Source organism: Pollicipes pollicipes, unplaced genomic scaffold (assembly GCF_011947565.3).
Source record: "Pollicipes pollicipes isolate AB1234 unplaced genomic scaffold, Ppol_2.1 Scaffold_4881;HRSCAF=5763_pilon_pilon_pilon, whole genome shotgun sequence".
Taxonomy (NCBI): domain Eukaryota; kingdom Metazoa; phylum Arthropoda; class Thecostraca; order Pollicipedomorpha; family Pollicipedidae; genus Pollicipes; species Pollicipes pollicipes.
Genome location: NW_023596576.1, coordinates 19,525,261 through 19,543,857, shown reverse-complemented (window position 1 = coordinate 19,543,857; position 18,597 = coordinate 19,525,261). Strand labels below are relative to the sequence as shown.

General features: G+C 46.5%; 1 protein-coding gene across 2 annotated transcripts in view; it reads left to right on the top strand.

The window, feature by feature from the left end:
- Positions 1-18,597, top strand: part of DIP-beta (Dpr-interacting protein beta) — a 73,133-nt gene that overhangs the window by 14,513 nt on the left and 40,023 nt on the right. The window contains exon 2 of one of the 2 annotated variants that reach the window (XM_037224412.1): positions 11,493-11,553. In XM_037224412.1, coding sequence (XP_037080307.1) covers positions 11,502-11,553 — 52 coding nt within the window. In that variant the 5' untranslated portion in view covers positions 11,493-11,501. Of the gene's footprint in view, positions 1-11,251; positions 11,554-18,597 lie in introns of those variants that run through there. The other variant, XM_037224413.1, reaches the window with a different exon arrangement.

The following is an 18,597-nucleotide window of genomic DNA, read 5'->3' as shown; positions in this document are numbered from 1 at the left end:
GGGTCCTTGGGCGCTGGCATTTAGACAATGACGTTATCTTACTCTGCTGGAGCAAACCCAATTAGTCATACCATCATTGTCCGCGATGGAGTGTTTTATTTGTATTGAAGTTTAGTTGTATTTGCGGCGATAGGTCTGACAACCTGGGTGAATACCATGCAATCCCTAGAAGCTCAGTGGGAGCTGTTTGCCATTTATGAGGTTTCCCTTACTCCAAAGCTCTGGGTACTAAGTAGCTAAAATACTTTTCAGGTGATAGATAAATCCTTGTTGTTGCATGATGTATCCACTTCAGGACAGCAAACGCCATATAAGAGGCCGCCTTTGGTTCCTCTGTGCAACTTGCGGAATTGCGGCGATTGTGACGCAGTCGAATGTTGTTTGAGTTTTGCACAGTTCAGTGAACTGAGGAATCTTTCCATGGCAATCAATCATGAATCATGGCTTTCAGCATTTTTTACTCTAACAGTACAAAGCTATCAGTTGATGCATGCAATTTTACAAGAAATGGTCTGTGGCCTATTGAAATGAAGTAGAAGGGTGGAATCTTTGGTACATTTTTGTTAAAGACAAATTCATTTTTCATACTCTCCCTTCTCATTTGCAGTTGAAAACGACCATCACAGCGTTAAATATCTACTGCGGTATTTGAGAAATTCTTGATATATGCCCCCTGAGCAGCATCGCTCGTCTTAGCCAAACATTGCTATGTATTAGATGATGCTCTCAGGCCATTGTATGCATGTTTTAATGTAGATGTGGAAAATTTAGGTGAAATGATAAAATGCATATTGCAATAACTTAGAAATTGGGGGTTAATGGCGGGCCAGTGTTGTAGCACAGCGGGTTTTGCGTGCTGGATCACTTGTTGAGCGGGGCGGGCCGGGCTGCAGGTTGATAGTGTGGAGAAAGTTGCGACTCTTATTGAAATATGCTTCACGAGTTTAGCAAGCAGAGGTCGCTGATGGGCACTGTCCGCGTGTTACCACGTACGTATGTGAAAAAAAAAATATTTCAACCACTTGCTTTCATTCAGCTGATGCTTCTGGAATATTCTCTATCTCTTCTTCAGCCTTGGTCGGACAATGTATTCATGAAAACAATTTCGGCACGCATTAGGAAAAGCCTTAAAAGATCACAAACAATTTAACATGCCAATCCTTCTAAGGCAACGGAAGAAGACTGGATGGCCAGTTTTATATTTCAGGCGGAGATTAATAATGTAAACTCTTAACGAAACATGCATGCGATGCACTCACAATCTCGATACGATGTATTCTATTTCGTTTAAATGTTGCCATGTCACATGACAACTAGCGGTCACCGTGTGTACCTCTTACGCATGCGCCTAGTCATCCCACCTTTTGGAATCGATTCAATGGCGACGCATAAGGTATGCTGCAGCACCAAACCAAGATAACGCATACGAGCGCAAACCTCCTTACTCGGAGCCCGCTACCGGGTCCTGAAGTATATATTGCCCCAAACCGACTGCTCATTTCCCTTTTCTAGTATTATCATTGTTTTCACATCACGTAAAGTCACGAATGGCCGTTGGTCTTCTGATGCATTTTTCATTGCTCACAGTTTTTCAATGATCAAGTTTTTGATGAGCTTTTTTAAGAAAATATTTTGGGTAGCTATTGAATTGCAAAGCTTCGTCAGTGCACCAATCCTCTCTCTTATTTTGACGTGACTTGATGGAAACACCTGTGCTCTTTGTACGAGCGATCTAGCCATGGACCCTTTGTGTTGACTGCCTTGATGTGATGCGACGTTCAAATACTTATTCGTGTGCGATGCATTTCTTAACACTCCTGCGCTCATGCAGCCGCCTCCTGATCGTAATATTAAAACGCCGAGGAAAGCAAGAGTCAATTGCCTCCATCTCTTTGGGGAATTTAAACTCAAGGCACGTGTTGTTTAAACGTTCGAGGAGCTCTGGGACATGGAGCTCTTTAAGCACGACAAAGGGTTCAACACACCTCCTCCACACCTTGACCTCATGAGGATAAGTGTCCAGTGCATGTCGTTCCAGCTTCTCCACAAACAAACCGGATACCACCACGCTGACAGAACCTCCTAATGTTGTTCCCCGTGTTTGTTTATAGAAATTTCCGTTGACCTGGATGTAAGTGGTACTGAAGCACATAAATAAAAGTCGGAAAAAATCAGTTGCCTCGATGCTCGTCGGGCACCTTACGATCCGTCCTCGTTGCTCATTTCATCAATTAGTCGTGCTCCTTCCGTTTTGCAAGCCTTTTCAATAGGAATTGATACAAACGGGGACTCCACATCAAATGATACCATAATCTTATCTGCCGATGTCTTAAATGTGTGAATGAAATCCACAGTCTTTAGAGTTTTTGGTATGGTGTTCTGTGTTTCCTACCAGAGGCTTTAAGAGTTGCGCCAACTATTTGGATGTAGCAAAAGTGACAGAACCCATCAAGACAACTATTGGCCGTAATGGTATCTCCTGTTCATATACTATTGGCCGTACTGGTATCTCCTGTTCATGTACTTGAGGCAGCCCATAAAATGATGGTGGTGTTAGGTCCGATGTGTAAAGCTTCAAATATCAGCCTAAGGAAGGTCTCTTCTTGTCTCTACACCTTGAAGGGTGTCTGAACTTGCTGGTAAATTCTGGAGAGTCCTGGAGAGGCTTTTAAATACCCACACCCGTGGAGACACCACACCGTGTGCAAACCTTAGAAGTTACCTAGTTGGCCTAATGACAAGTTAAAACGGGCCAAAAGTCAGGAATAATTTACCGATACACATGTGAATGAGGAACGTTTTATGTGGGGGAGGCATATGGAAGCTAAACGAACAGAAGGAGTGAACACCAACCAGCGATAGTGAATGCGCATCCAAACTATTCGGGCCTATCGAAGCACACTCTGGACAAAGGACTTTGCATTGCGTGGGTGGAAGGGGAACTTTAGATTTTGAGGCAATTGGAGAACAGTATAAATTAAGGAGGTCTATTTCTAGAACGACCGGCGAAGAGCTTTTGAATACAAGCTGAATTTTGAGATAATAGGACTAGAACAGGAAAGAAAGCAGTCGGCTCGGGGAAATGCATACTGCTGGGCTCGAAAGCCGGCTTGGCGTCAGGCAATGCTGCGATATGACGTATGCGTTGCTTTTGAATCGATTGCAAAATGTGGAATAGCTATGCTTGTGCTTAAGAGGTATGGCAGTGACAGCCATTTATCTTGTGGCATATGGTAGCATTCAGAGGAAATGCATTGAAATCTTATCGCAATTGTGAATGCATTTGTTCTTTGTCAATGGTTTGTCATTGTCATTGTCGAAATCAACTTTGTCATTGATTTTGGTTTGATTTGGTTTGTTTGATAACTGTCTATCTATCTGCGACTAGAATAAAAACCGACCATCTATTCTGTTTTAGTTGCCTGATAGGAATGGGCATGCTAAATTGTATGTGCCCTTTTTAGGTTTTTCTTAATGCGTGCCTTAGGTTGTTTTCATAAATATCAACGTCAATGTCTGACCAAGGCTGAAGAAAGAATAGAGATTGTCCCAAAAGCTCCCGTTGAATACAAGCAATCCGGTTGGGATCTTTTTTTTCCATTTACGTTGCCTCAGCTCAGTAATATTTTCAAACATGCATGCCTAAGCTCCATTCATTCTTATAAGTGACATTGATTAAATATCGACTGGCTTTGTGTCAAGGTTTGACAATTTTTATCGACCTGGTGGATTCATTTTGAAAGTTTTATCTTTTTTTAGTAACTGAGATGGAAGTTTTGGGAAAAAGTTCATAGTTCGGGCGGGTATTGGCCACAATAATTTTGATTTTAGGCGTTGCGTTTGTGTACCAGATAGACTACGACCGTCAAAAAGGGACAGGCCGGGCCGGGCCACATACACCGAAGTTTTCGGTTAGTCGGCGTTAAGAGTCACAAAGCCTGCGGGCTTTGTTTGTAACTTTATACAAAATGCCAGCGCTGGCGCATATTTTCGGCCAGAGTTTACGTGTATTTCCCTCCAAAATAGATAGATTTATCGCTTCCTCTATTGTTTTTTCTGACATTCCCTTCACGGCATGATAAACGGTGTCCCTTTCAGTGTGTCACTAAATGATTTGTTGTTGAATCTGCCATATTGCCATCTTGAAGACATTTTGGTGCTGTTTACAATTATGCCCCTTTTAAGACCTGAGCCCCTCCAGTTTCTGAGCCACACTCTCGTGAAAATGGGGAAGCGTGTACCGAGAGCATTCCAAAGTCACCCTGGCATTCATGACGCCATAATAACATCATTCAAATCCAGCCATTCGACAAACCATGCGGCGATCAAGACCAATAAAAATACGATTGTCGAGGCGTTCATACCTGCCATTCGTAACGGCGATTTGCAGATATAACGGCCTTCGACGGGCTCTCAATCAAGGTTTTGCATGGCACGATGACGTTATCAAACCATGACGCATTGAAAAGCGCATTTGCTAAACAGAGAATTTTGCTGTCCAGAGCAGTCTTTTCCACTTAGAACGCATACCGATAGTTGTAAGTGAGCCTGCTTCATCATGTCGATGCCTATCTCAATATCTTCAAACATGAAACATTCGCTTTAAGCCATTCAACTCTGCCGGGATGCGGGTGCATTCTTACCGACGAACAGCACCGGTGATATGCGCTTCATACATCTGGAAAAGCATCGTATACGAACATGGATGGACATTTCGGCCATTGCAGAATTTCTAGTTGTTGCTCTGCAATGCGGACGACCTTCCTCTGGCTGATGCCAGCGGATTTCCCGTGGAATACACACAAACAAGTCCGCTTTTGCATCCAGCTTGAAACCCTCAACAAAGCAGATCAAAAGTATGCAATTTGAGCGGTTTCTTTTACCGAGGTGGGGTTATTGGTCTCGGCCGGAATTCAATTAGCGAGGCGTAAGCGCAGCATCCTTCAGGTATGCAAAATAATCGTCTGGCGCTGCCAAGAGAGTGACGGCTGAATTCGACGCCGGCGCGAAGGTTGTCTGAGCTGGTTCGAGGCGAAGCTTTGGTTCGTTTCTTTTTACAATCTTTGTGTTTTTTTAAGCTCTCGTGCATTGATTGATGCAATGTAGGGATCGCTTGAAACAAAGGCTCTTACGGCCATCAGTGTCCACCTCCCGTGCACATATCCACAAAGTTCCATTGGGTTACGTACTGTCGTCTCCAGATTAAGAAGGGTTTAGATTGACCTAAGATCCGCTTCATAAAGAGAGAAGTCGTCACTAATGCCGTGTTGTGCATAATTAGAACCACCAGCCATTACAGACTAGTAATGAAGCAATCATACAAGAGGAAAGTATGAGTAAAACTATTAACCACAAGTAAAAGTTATGAACCTAAACAGTCTTTTAATCTTTCCATGAGAATTACCACAGATAATTACGGCGAGTCGTCCGAAAACAGTGAGCAGCCAAAGGTGCTTTTTCCATGCATTATACTGGTTGCAAATGTTACCTACTTTTTCATGATGCAGTCAGCATTGAGTCTTTGTCACGCTCGCCCTTTAAATTACAGACATTCAGAACATTTGTGAGCGTAAACGCTTTGCGGATACTTGCCACGCAGTTCATTTCATTGCCGTTATGCTTCGCGGATACTCGTCACGCAGTTCATGTCATTGCCGTTATGCTTCGCGGATACTCGTCACGCAGTTCATGTCATTGCCGTTATGCTTCGCGGATACTCGTCACGCAGTTCATGTCATTGCCGTTATGCTTTTAATTCTCTAATGTGGTACAGCGCATCCGTATAACCATACAATCAAAATGTGTATCATCAAACACCGCTGAATGTTTTATTGTCTGATGCACCCGCTAGTTTCTTTTATTTACCTCGGCTCAGCCGTAGGATGACGAAATCAACAGGCTATGTTTGCAAGAGACGGCCACTGACCGGTCTTGCACCGTGCCGGTGGCGGATTTCATTCAGTGTCGCCGCCGCGCCCGGCCGCCGCCTCCCTCGGGGTTAGTGTTTAGCCCTCCCCCCCCCCCCCCGCCCCTCGCTTCTCCAGTCGGCGTCCGCGGCAGTCGGCCGCCGACGCTCGCTTTATTCAGTTAACCATTACACTATTCCGTGACCGGCCTCTCAACGGGCAACAACAATAGACGGAATTATCCATGCAAAGTATACAGTGGCCGTAAAAATATGGCCGCTGGCCTTACAAGGAATATTAAGCAGGTCAATTCGATGTTGCCGACGGCGGTGGCTCGGTCCACAGCGCGAACCATCGTTGCCGGGGAGCGAATTGGCCACAAGAGAGGAAATTAGGCGCGGTGGTGACAGGAAGAGAAGAGAGAGAGATGCCTCGAGGAGGAGAAAGGGGTCACTCAAAAGGTGTACTTTTCCTGCTTACTGGCTATTCTAAAGATTCCACACGCGTTCGCACGCAAACCCGAAGCATTGCAATGCTTGTAAATCTTACGCACGAATATCAATATTGAACGAAGCTCTGTTGCGTGATATTCCGCAGCACAGGCCACTTTTCGCGAAAGGAATGTTTTTTTCAAGTAGCTCTAAGTAAATAATGATCAAGCGCATAAAAATATTACGTAAATAATTATAATAATCGCTAAGTTTTAGGGGAAGCCGTTTCACTTGCAGTTTTTGCAATGGATTACGGTGAAAAATGTTTATGAACTCTAGAAAAGATATTTTCAACGTTTGTTTTCTAACCACACATCTTTATCAGGAATTTGTATGAAAAGCTTCTCACGGAGATTTAAAAACGTGTTTGTAAGGACGCATAAATTGATAAAATTGTGGTTAGCTGGCTGATGGCAAAAACATGCTTTTATGGGTGGGTGTTGCGTCAGATCTCTTCCTAAAGAAGCTTTTCAAAACTTATCAAAAATATCCGGTGATATCTCTAACCCAGACGCCATCAAACTCCCATATCCTTGCAGCGTCCCTGGTCATAGATATGCAATACTTACGGAGTTTACTTACAGCACTCCCGAAGCATACTTACAATACTTACAGAGCGTGCAGGTAAGTTAACATGATCCAAGATCAACGATCCTTGAATAAACGATTTTTAAAGCACACCTTGCTCCACAAAGCGCTGATGTGAACAATAATGGGGCAGCCGGCATCCAACGTCTTCGACTAATGCACATTGCTGATTGCCAGGCCTAGTATTTTCTTAGAATTTGGGTGAATTAAAAGTACGGGCTGAAGAAATGTCTATGAAGGGTATCATTTGATATAAAAAGCTTATTCGTAGTTGGATATACGTGGTTTACCTGTTGCACGCTAAAGGAATTGCATGAAAACGATATTTTCCTTCAAAGAATGTGAAGTATGTACTTAAACTTCACAATGCCTCAAATGTATAGTAAGTACTTAAAGCACATAAGCATGTATATGTCTCCACCTTTTGTACATTTCTGATTGTCGTTCATAGTCACCCACAAAAATAAGAATAATTGCAGCGAAGTGACAAGATCATCACTCCAACGCAACATCATCCATCATTCGCATCAATATGCACTGAAGGGTAAACTCCTCAGATGTACAGTGAAGCGCTCGTCACACGGTGATTGAAAAAACGCCAGTCGATTTATCGCAACAAAGATCTTTATTTCTCTATTCAAATTTAGCATTTTTTAATAGGGGATCAGGAGAGCAAATTACGAAATTTGTGGCATCGTTTGACAGCTTACTGCGTCCATTAAGCCTAAAAATGTCATGCCTGTGTTGCGAAAGGTTCAGGAGAAGTAAGCCAGCAAGCAGAATGCCAGTGGGGAGAGTAGAATCTGCCTCTGCAGAGAACCCGGTGGAGCTAACAAAGCGTAGCTTTTTGAGGCATTGTGTATTTTGTATAACGCCAACTATTGCTTTCTGGCTGCTTCAATTTTTGGAATTTGTTCGCAAAGAGAATAAACCTAAGTTGTCAAATGTTAATCACACGAAAAATAAACAGGTTCACGACTTCCTTGGTAAAAAAAATCTCAGCGCTCTCGAGTTTCACCGCACTGAGCTGCGGGTTTCGACAGAGCCCCTGCTCTGAGCACTAGTCCCAGTGGAGCCTGGCAGTCCGCTGCACCCTGCGACAGAGTCGTGCCGTTACGCGCGGTGGTCCCGCCTGGAGCAGGCAGCTCGCGCTCCGGGCGTCTCGGGCCCGGCCGGCCGGGCCTCATTGGCCATGATGACCCCACTTGAGCCGATGACAGCGATAAATAAGGAAACCGTAAATTGATTGAGGGTGTGTGCAAAACAGTGGTGCGTAAGTGCGCGCACAGATGGGCGCCAACGGCCGCACCAAAGAAGAGCTCATTGCTCCCGCTCGCTGCGGGAGAGCAGAGGAGTTGAAGGGCCGTGCGGGTGAGGGTGCGGGCTGTATCAGTGGAGGGAGTCAGCGTCGCTCCCCGGGATAAGAGAGGGAGCGGAACTCTGACTCTCTTTAGGGATAAGGGACCCGTGGCTCCACGCGGTAAGGTGTCCGTTGCCGGCGCGACATAAGAGACCAGGGCTCACAAAACGCTACCAGGGTATGCCGCAGCTGCTCCGCTCCGCGGCACGTAATGGACCCTTTTCTCGACAATACTACCGAGAAAGTAGGACAACTTTTCCATAACACCGCCCCGAATTGTTAGACCAAAATCATTCGAGACCGAGCTGTCGCAATTGGCGTCAATTCCTCGAAGCCATTCGACTAAATGATTCCAGCCTTTACTGGTGGGGCCGGGAATGACACAATAATCCTGGGATGTCACGTCGAATAAAGGCCCCGAGCATCCGGCTGGCCGGGGCCAGTTTTTGCCACGGCAATTCGACGGCCATAAATATCTCATCGCTCTACTTTGCATCGCGATGAGCAATTTGTTTTCCCTTCCGGGCCCAGTTTTCCGCGAGAGTAAGGTAAACACACCGCTTTGATGCACGCAGCCAACAAACAATACGAGGGAGGATCGGCCGGCAGCCATTTGTATGATTGGCGCACCGTCTTACCGTGCCGCTCGCCAATCCCGCTCTTGCCGCCCGCGAGCAAGGCCTCAGCGGCCCCGCCGCAACTCACAGACCACCCGTTTGAATACGGCTTTGATGGTAGACCGTTTGCTTTGGCCATGATTGATGAAGGTGCAGGTTCGCCAGGTTGTGGATAGGATTGCCCCTAGTGGCCAAACTGGCGCTGGCAGCCTCGCTCAGACGCCGGCCACTTCCCGACCCTGGAGAGGAGGTATTCGGATATTTTCATTACTTTTCATTTCGCTTTACTTTGGAAATATTTCCACTGGGAACTGGCGGATTAAAATGGCTGGACGGGCGAAATTAGAGCTGCAGAAATGATGGAACTGGCGCTGGCTTTAAAAATGATAACGTGGGTGGTTTCCGCTGATGTGCCGAGTCATATCATCACGTCGTCTCTTAGCATGGCTTAAAGGCTTAAGGTAGTCGCTGGACAAATCTCTCCAATGATTACAACACGCTTAACTTCTGCTTGCTGCAAAATTACATGCCATTTTTGTAAGGCACCACCATGAACCCCATGAACTCCTACTCTTATGTTTTTCGACACGAAGCGATTGGTTTTGGAGCATTGTCGAACACCCTGAAAGAAGATGAAATGATTGTTTGGCCACTGAAATTCGCAGTAGCAAATTATCAACTATGTAGCCTACTTTAGCGGCGATTACTGTGCCCACTTGAAATGATGTTGCTGTTGTTAGAGCTTGGTGCTGACTGCGAATCCTTTGTGTCTTGTCCATCCCACGCTCTGAAACCATACATTGATGCGTATGATTAGTGTTCATCACGCAAAAGCCTTCTTCACAAGGCCTCTGTCGGTTGTCGGTTTTTGGCTCCGTAATAAGAAAGAACCTCTAAACCGGTCTGAAACCAGGCTAAGGATCCAGCTGGAACCAGGATCCCGCAATGAATTATGCGTAGGGAACTAACAGGAACCAGAATCCTGCTTGGCACTTAACCACGAAGTCAAGCAAGAATGGGCTAGAGTATGAAAAGATCATTGCAATCGTAGTTCAATCTAACTTGCAGTGCGCCAAGAGATCCTGCAGGAGCCGGTGCCCAGCAAGCAGTTATTGTGAGGATTTTGCTAAGACAAAGATCTGGCTCAGAGTGATCTCATGAAAACCAGCAAGATCAATAATTTTACCTGAAACTTTGTTTTGGCTTATATAACTAGTCTGTATATATATATATATATATATATATATATATATATATATATATATATATATATATAACTATACAACTACAACTGTTAGTTTGCTATGACTATATATATTATACAAAAACCATGGGTAATGGTAATGTATGTGTTGATAGTAGTGATGTCAAGTCCCATGAACGAAAGTATTGAGGGAGACAAACAGGGTAAGCAGCCTGTCGGGTCCGGTTCTGGACTTCTTGCGCTCGGAATATAAAATATACGTGTATATGCCATTAATGACCATGCGCAGACCAAAATTGTACATTCTGGAGAGGCGTCGCCATCCCTTTGATTTGTGTGGAGGATGCCTTAAAACGGACCTTCAGGCCTTCAAGGTAGGAACCTCGGGTCATGAGGTAACAGGAAAATTCGTAAAGTGGAAGCCTAGGGTCATGCAACTCTTTTGGTTACAGCTGTCCGGCATCGAATTTTTGATTTCTTACGCAGCAACTATAATCTGCCTGAAATTTGGTGGAAAAATGTTGCTGTCTCCAAAACATTTGCATTTAACGACAAGAATGTCTTTGCTAAAGACCTCAGCATGCTTTATGCAATACCATTATTTCAGACCAAATATTTGTGCAGCTGTTAGGCACTGCCAAATGGTAACCAGGTCTGTTTTTTGTAGATATGCCAAGAAAAATTAGGAATCAGTATATGGCCTTTTGTGAGTGATCCAATGGAAACTGAACCAAGGTCTGCTATTGTATACTGTTACCAAAGAACTGCTGCTGAGGCTGTTTGCAAAGGTCCAATGAAATTCAAAAGACTAGCTCTGACATGTGCCAAAAAAACAGGAGCCGGGACCTCGTGCTTATAACAAAAATAATGAAGGAAGCTAGAAACTAGGGCTGGGTGTTCGTTAAGGAGTCGGTGAGAATCGAAAACCAAAGTCTGCTGATGCTTGGCAATGGGAACCACGAGCTAGTCGGCGAAGCTTGTGGAAAGAGCAGTGAGCACGACGAATTAGGTTCAAGTGCTTGCAAAAGAAACCAGTGAAACCCAGAAGCCAGCTGCTATGCTTTACGAAAAGCAGTAGGAACGACAATCCAGGATCTCGTTGTTTATGGGAACTAGAGGAACCAGGAACCTGCAATGGAAACCGTGCTCATGTCTGGTAAGGTGAGCTAATTGAACACTATTATCCATGAATGATGAACAGATTATCATGAAGATGAACAATTTTAGAAGTGTCAATGAACGAATCATCACATGATCTCGTAACAAAGTGTTTGAAAATGATGCCCTCAGTATATATCAGTGAAGGTTAACAGACTTCTTTTTCAGGCCTGAGCTATGGGGAAGATTCACCTCTTCGTTCTCAACTGCTTTTTTCTGCTCTCATCAGGTAAGCGATATCTGCTGTGAAGCATCTCGGCCAAGATAGCGTATTTTCAAACTCCGATGAAAAATAACTTGCTGAAGAACTAGAGTGTCGTGATCAGTTTTGACGGACTGTAACATCAGTTAGGAAAATTTTGAAGCACCGACAGCATCGGTGGATAGATCATTTACCGCATTCTGTGGATATCGGGCTGTGGCTGTGGGGTATTCACTGAACCTGTTCGAAGACCTTATTAGTTTCAGCCGGTTGTATAACACCTGGTTTAACGGCATGTGCTAGAGACTACATTCTCTCCGCCGTATTGGGTAATATCTACTAGGTGCATAGCAGAACGAAACCTGAACTGTATCTGTAGAAGACAAAACGTGCGGATTCCCTTCTAGCCTGGCCTTCCGTCTTCTATCCAAACCAAAGTTGTATGTAGCAAAGTATGCATGTTCACTATGCCACCATGCTACACTAATTATTTCTACGGACTTCAAAGAACATTCACAAGCATTGTTTGGCTTCTATACTTTGCTATGCAAAAGACAATAAGGTTTGTTGACTGCCAGAAGCAAAAACGACATACACTCTTCCGCCCCGCCGAAACGCTAACAATCGAACCTATCTATGAGGTTTTATGCTGAAAACAATTGACCTTTCATTTACTAGAAGGTGCTGGTGAAACTAAGATCTAAAGTAACCATTTGTATATATGTCGAAAATGTTCGACGCATTATCGACGTTTCCAGCAGTTTTTACGGTTAGGAGTCGAGTATGGTATTAGCAGTGTTTAAACTTATAATGCCGAAAAAACTAGTCCAGTCCAGTCCAGTCCAGTACGGTCCAGTAGTCCAGGATTACCAATTTTTGTAGATTGTTGGGGGCTGAACCGAATGCCCGACAACATACCTCCCCCACCCATTCTTTTAGCACCGGATTTACCCCATTTTATTTTGATTGCAGCAATGTACGTTTTTAACCTTTGTATTATTTACAAAAGTTTGCAATTTAAGCAGCATAGGAGTCGTGCAGGGTCGAACCCGAGGAGCAGGCACTGGACGCAAGCATCTCTTCCTACCGGCACGTGAGAGCGCTCCTTTAGAGACCCCCTTAGGGCGCCGATGGCGCTCTTCTATGGTGGTCATGGGAGGCGGCACGCCTTTGGTTTTGGGGGACAGAGAAGGGGTTAGCCATGAAGGACTTAGGTCATCCCTACATTCGAGACCTTTTCACTTTAACCTCACAAACTATTGCGTGTTTTATGGCGCTAGGTATGTGGAGCTCATTGCATCCTTCATCTGCTCAGCTATTCGATTTGTATCTTATGGCGAAAGCAGTCATGGCTTTTTGTTAAGAGAGTGGTGCGAGACACCATTATGCAGAAAGATCAAATAAGATCGTTTGTTTGTAGTATTCCAACCAAAAACATTGGGGGGAGCCAAGCCAACATCGGGGGTGCCCAACTCAACATGGGGGGGGGGGAGCAGGGCCCTCACAAAAGGATACAAATCGGCACCCGTGCAGGAGTCCAAGGCTGTTCTTGCTTACGTCAAGGCCAACGTGCTTCCGCTGCGTCGGCAGTATACCGGTGACCGCATTTTCGGTTGGTGGCAACGTTAAATTTGGCCTCATCTGCCACTTATGTGTCCGAGAAAATTGCTGTTCTCAACATGATATGCTCACGCTTTTACGCTCGTGGCCTGGAAAGTTGCATCATTTATGCTATTTAGCGCTTGCCTTTCTCTCCCTTTTAACCTTTCTTTCTACCTGTCATGAGCCAACTCCACCTCCCCTGCCTCTTCCCTCCCTTCTGTGCTGCCTCCCTCCGTTGCCGTCTTGCTTTCCCTTGCCACTTTGCTACCATCTCGCAGCTGTCGCCGGACCTTCGCGGACCTCCATTACCCTGTCGATAGCCAAATGAATCGTGTCGAGACCGATCCCTGCTCGGCGGCCATATCAATTTCATCCCGATAATCGGGCTGCCCCGCCGCGGTCTGTCACAGCTAATTTGCCCTCGGCGGTGCGCCGGCCCTCGGCCGCGCCCCTCCCCCTCCCCAGCAATGCGGCATGGGGTCGTCTGGTCCGTCGGGCCCCCGCACCGTACCTGATCTGCAGACGGGCATTGGTTTGGGCGGTACTGTTTCGAGGCGGCGCACGCAGTGGGCAGTAGTTCACGTGTTCCAACATCGCTCAGTTTTTATTGTGCTCACTGATGGTCCTTGAAGTTGTTTTGCACGTGTGTTACAATAGTGAGAACATGGGTTTTATTTTATTTTTTGTCTTCTTAAGGTCTGCTAATGCAGTCCTTGGTTTATAGTCATCTAAACTAACTTGGCCATTTGCCGCCGGTTTCAGCTGCAGAGTAATGTTAGAACCTATTGTCGTCAAAAGCCCGGGACTAAGTATTTTAAAACAAATTACTGAGGACCAGTCTTCCCTCAATGGATTTTCATTCGCAAATTAAAATGAAGTACCGGGGCTAAAGATGGGAAACCCTGATGCCTTTTTCCGTAGCGTCACGCCTCAAAGTTTCCGCGCGTCGAAAATTCAGAAAGAGGGAGAGAGAGAGAGAGAGAGAGAGAGAGGGCGGAGTTAGAAAACCTTCGGCTATGAATCCAAACAATGGTCGTCATGGAGACGGTGAGGGGTGTTGGTGCAGATAATTTTGCTAATGATAGGGCAAGCAGTGCACAAACACTACACAATTTGGGTTCCCATCCGCACAGCTACATGACGACAGCCGCGACCGCTTACAAAGACTAGCCATCTCGAACGCTCGCCCTCTTCGTCCACGTCCGCGTACCTTTGTCTTCTTCTTCGCACAGGTGGTGTTCCATCTTTTCATCTCGCGGATGTTTCCGTTGTCTTGATAGCTGGAGATGTGGCTGGCGGTCATCACCCCATTAACGGCCGCCCTCTATCTCCCAACGTCTTTACCTGTGGCCGCCAGGCAAGTCAGCGTACAAGTGTCGCCGCTATGAACCACTTCCTTTAAAGATATGCTGGTGGCCACGCTTTTCTTATAAAGCTTATTTGGAGAGGGTCGTATGCAGAAGGACAGCTAAATTATTCATCAGCAGCATGGTCGCCATCTTGGTTTGCCACTTAGAATGTAAATGTCTTCAATGCATTTTAACGAAACAAAAACACGTGGCGGCCACAGTACCGTGCATTATGCGATCTTAGTGACGCACCTCGGGGCCTCGATGCCCGCTCGGACGCGGTTTGTAAACAGTACTAGATCTGACAAGCTTGAAGAGAATGTTCCACGTTTGAAGATATTAAAGCAACCATCAGATGTGATGAACCAAATTTGCTTATTAACTATTAGTATAGATTTAAGTAAAAGAGGCTCCTCTGCACAGCCCAATTTCTCTGCTAAATAAATATTCTTCTCATTACGTCATTGTTGGATTATGACATCGCTTATTGCACAGAATTGATTGAGAGCCGATTGACGGCCATTTTGTCTGGAAGTCGTGCTCACGAACGCCAGACATGAGCGACTCGGCAAGCTTTTTTTGGTCTTCATCTTTGCATGGCTAAGGAAATGGCAGCATTTTAATATTATTATTTTGGCGTCATGGATGTCTGGTAACCTCGAAATAGTCTGCACATCTTCGCGGGTGTGTAGCCAAGAAATAAGCGGGGGTTGGGTCGGGAGAAGGGCAGGGCTGTGAATTGCACCGAATGCCCTCCGACCCTCTGATCCTCTTTCTTGCTTTATCCAGCATCCTCGCGACGCCCCGCTTGTCCAGGGCAGACCGCATGCGTCAACCGCGAATGGGCTGAGAGGCCTCCTGGAGGGGGAACCCCTGACCGAGCGCCCGGCGCATTCCCTGCAGAAGGGTCTTTGCGCAAGCTAAGGCTCGGTGGCCGTTCCCCTAGGCCCATGTAGTCCTGCTCCGCCGTTGTCCGTTCTATTTCATCCCATAGCTCTGAAAGGATCATGATAGTCAAAAAGGCTCTAAGCCAAATAACCAAATAGCCAAAGCACCGAATGATCTTCAAGATGGCTATTTCAGTTCATAACTCCATACAAATGTAAAATGCTCCCTTTAAGGCCTAAAACCCTCTGGTTCTTGAGCTTCAAGGCTGCGAAGATGTGCAGGCTATTACAAGGTCACTCAGGCATGCATGACGTCATAGGAGCGTCATACAAACACCGTCATCTCACGTGCTGTTTCTGCTCATAGTCAAAAAACGCATGGTCGCTTATGCATTTGCGACGTTAGCGATGGTGCTGCACAAATGGTCCAAACTTCGACAGGTTACTGGCTAAAAGTCAGATTTCGCTGCTGAATGCGTGTTTCGAACGCGAAGGTTTTGGTGCGCTGCTATGGCATTTGCTACGGCGCTCTAGCGAATTTGCACGGATGAAGGCGCGCACCGCGAGTGATGCGTTAACGGAGGTGACCGCGAGACGTGAAATCTTATAACTCTGTTCGCGTGGGTGACCCGCTCCCAGATTGTAAAAACGACGCCACCAAGTGCCACCGGTCGCTATAAATTTCAGCGTATAGGGCCGAAGTTTTTGAAGAATTCTATTGCCAAAGCTTCACCAAGCGTAAATGCTCACAACACGTTTTTAAACCAAAATGATTGAAATGTGCGCGTATTTTGGGCTAACTTGAATAAAAAGCGGTCAATACAACAACGAAGATGAGCCCAACGGGCTCAACAGCCCCTGTGACCCAACTAGACCACTCTCTTCCTTTCGGGTTAAATTCGGGTTATGTGACCGGGGACTGAGCGAAAACCGATTTCGGGAAGACTATTTCAAGGTCACCAGACATCCATGGTGGTACATAACAATATTAAAATTCTGTCATTCTGTTCACCGTGCAGCGATAAAGGCCAAAAAAGCTTGTCGAGTCGCTCATCTCTGGCGTTCGTGAGCTCGACTTCCATATATACTGCCCGTCAATCGGCTCCCAATCAATTTTGTGCAAGATGCGATGGCATAATCCAACAATGAATGTAATAAGTGCGCTACCATTTATTTGGAATATGAACGCAACTGCACGTGATTGAGACAGGGTTATTGGGTACACCAAGGACGGGGCGCATGCAGCACGTGATGTCGGCGACCAGCGGCGGTGTCTCTACGCCGGACGGTAACAGTAGTGGCACTCACGTGCCAGCCGACGGCCGCCCGCCAGCGCCCAACGGCATCGCTCCCGTATGGGCCGGCAGTCAGCGGCAGCGCTGCTGTGCCAGCCGACGGCTGTGGTCGGCGACCAGTGCGGTGCTTCTATAGTGTACAGCGACCCGCGACAGTCATGTGCTGGGTGACGGCCGCCGGCCAGCGCTCAACGGCAGCGCTCCTGCACTGGGCGGCAGCGACGAAGCTTCTGCGCAAGGCGACGCCCACCCACCGACAGGAGGAGGCCGGACGTCGGCAGCAGGAGGTCGCACGTCGGTAGCAGGAGGTCGCACGTCGGCAGGAGGAGGCCGCCCGCCGGCAGGAGGCCACCCGTCGGCAGGAGGCCGCACTTCGGCAGGAGGAGGCCGCCCACCGGCTGGAGGAGGCCGTCCGCCGGCAGGAGGAGGCCGCCCACCGGCAGGAGGCCGGACGTCGGCAGCAGGAGGTCGCACGTCGGCAGGAGGGGGCCGCCCGCCGGCAAGAGGCCGGACGTCGACAGCAGGAGGCCGGACGTCGGCAGCAGGAGGTCGCACGTCGGCAGCAGGAGGTCGTACGTCGGAAGGAGGAGGCTGCCCGCCGGCAGGAGGGGGGCCGCCCGCCGGCGAGAAGCGGCGGTGCTCCTACACCGGACAGCGACCGCAGCCGGCGCACAGCAGCGGCACTCCCGCAACCCGATGGAGCAACGGCTCTTATTTTCAGCACTGGGGTCTCTCTCATCCGGGTGATATTCGGTCAAACCTAATTTTGTCAAACTGTGTCAAGATATCCCACGGTTGGACCCTGTTCGCTATTTTGGACACGGCTCCGGTCCCGAACCTGGCCCCATACAGGTCGCCGGCCCCGCCCTCGGCCCCGCCCCGGCTCTGCAGGTCAGGGTGGGGCAAGTTTTAGGATGACAGGTGACAATTGAAGTGATAACATGACATGACATGACATGACATGGTCCACTTCTAGAATAGTCACCATATGAACAGCATAAATAGCGTACACATTTGCCTGACGTAATGTTTTGCATATATATATATATATATATATATATATATATATATATATATATATATATATATATACATGCATTTATATATATATATAAATGCATGTGTATATATATATATATATATATAATCAGCATCCTCCAAAACCAAAGCATTGAAAAAATGTTTTCAAAGAATAATGCATGTAGACAGACTTGATTGTGTTCGACTCGAGACGAATCGAGAATTGGCTTACGAGCAGATCGTTCTGGTGCGAGCCGCGGGGTGAGTCGGCCCATTAGGAAACACGGCGCTTTCAACGATGGTGAGCCGAATCGAATGTACGAATGAGTCACGTATGTTGGTCAGCGCATTAGCCAGGAACGTTATCCACATAGATAAGACAGTAGTATTAGTCTTATTCCTCGGAGAAAAAAGCAGGAGAATGGGGATATAGTTGGGTTCGTATTTCGGCAACATGCCTTTATGAAAACCCGTAATATAAGCACGTATAGCAGAAGCATTGTATTGTTTCGATGAATGCATGTTGCCAAAATATCAAACCAACCCACTTCTGCTACTGTTTCGATAAAGGCATGTTGCCGAAATATCAACCCAACTATATCTCCACTCTCCTGTTCTTTTTTCTCCGAAGAATAAGGCCAACACTGTTGTCCCATCTGTATCGTATGGAAGCTGATCTTTCTAGCACTACCGCGTCAGTATGCCATATGGATCAAAAGTAAAATGGTAACGTCAGAAAACACAGCACCCCATACTGACAGGCCGTTTCAGATGATGAGATAATGGGCATACAACATTATTTATAGATTTTTTGCGAAATCGGCACAAAGTTTGCTTTGTGATTCTAAGCAGCAAGCATAATATTGTCTATCTTGATCTAAAGTTTGCCAAAGCTCGACCATGAACCAGATAATATCG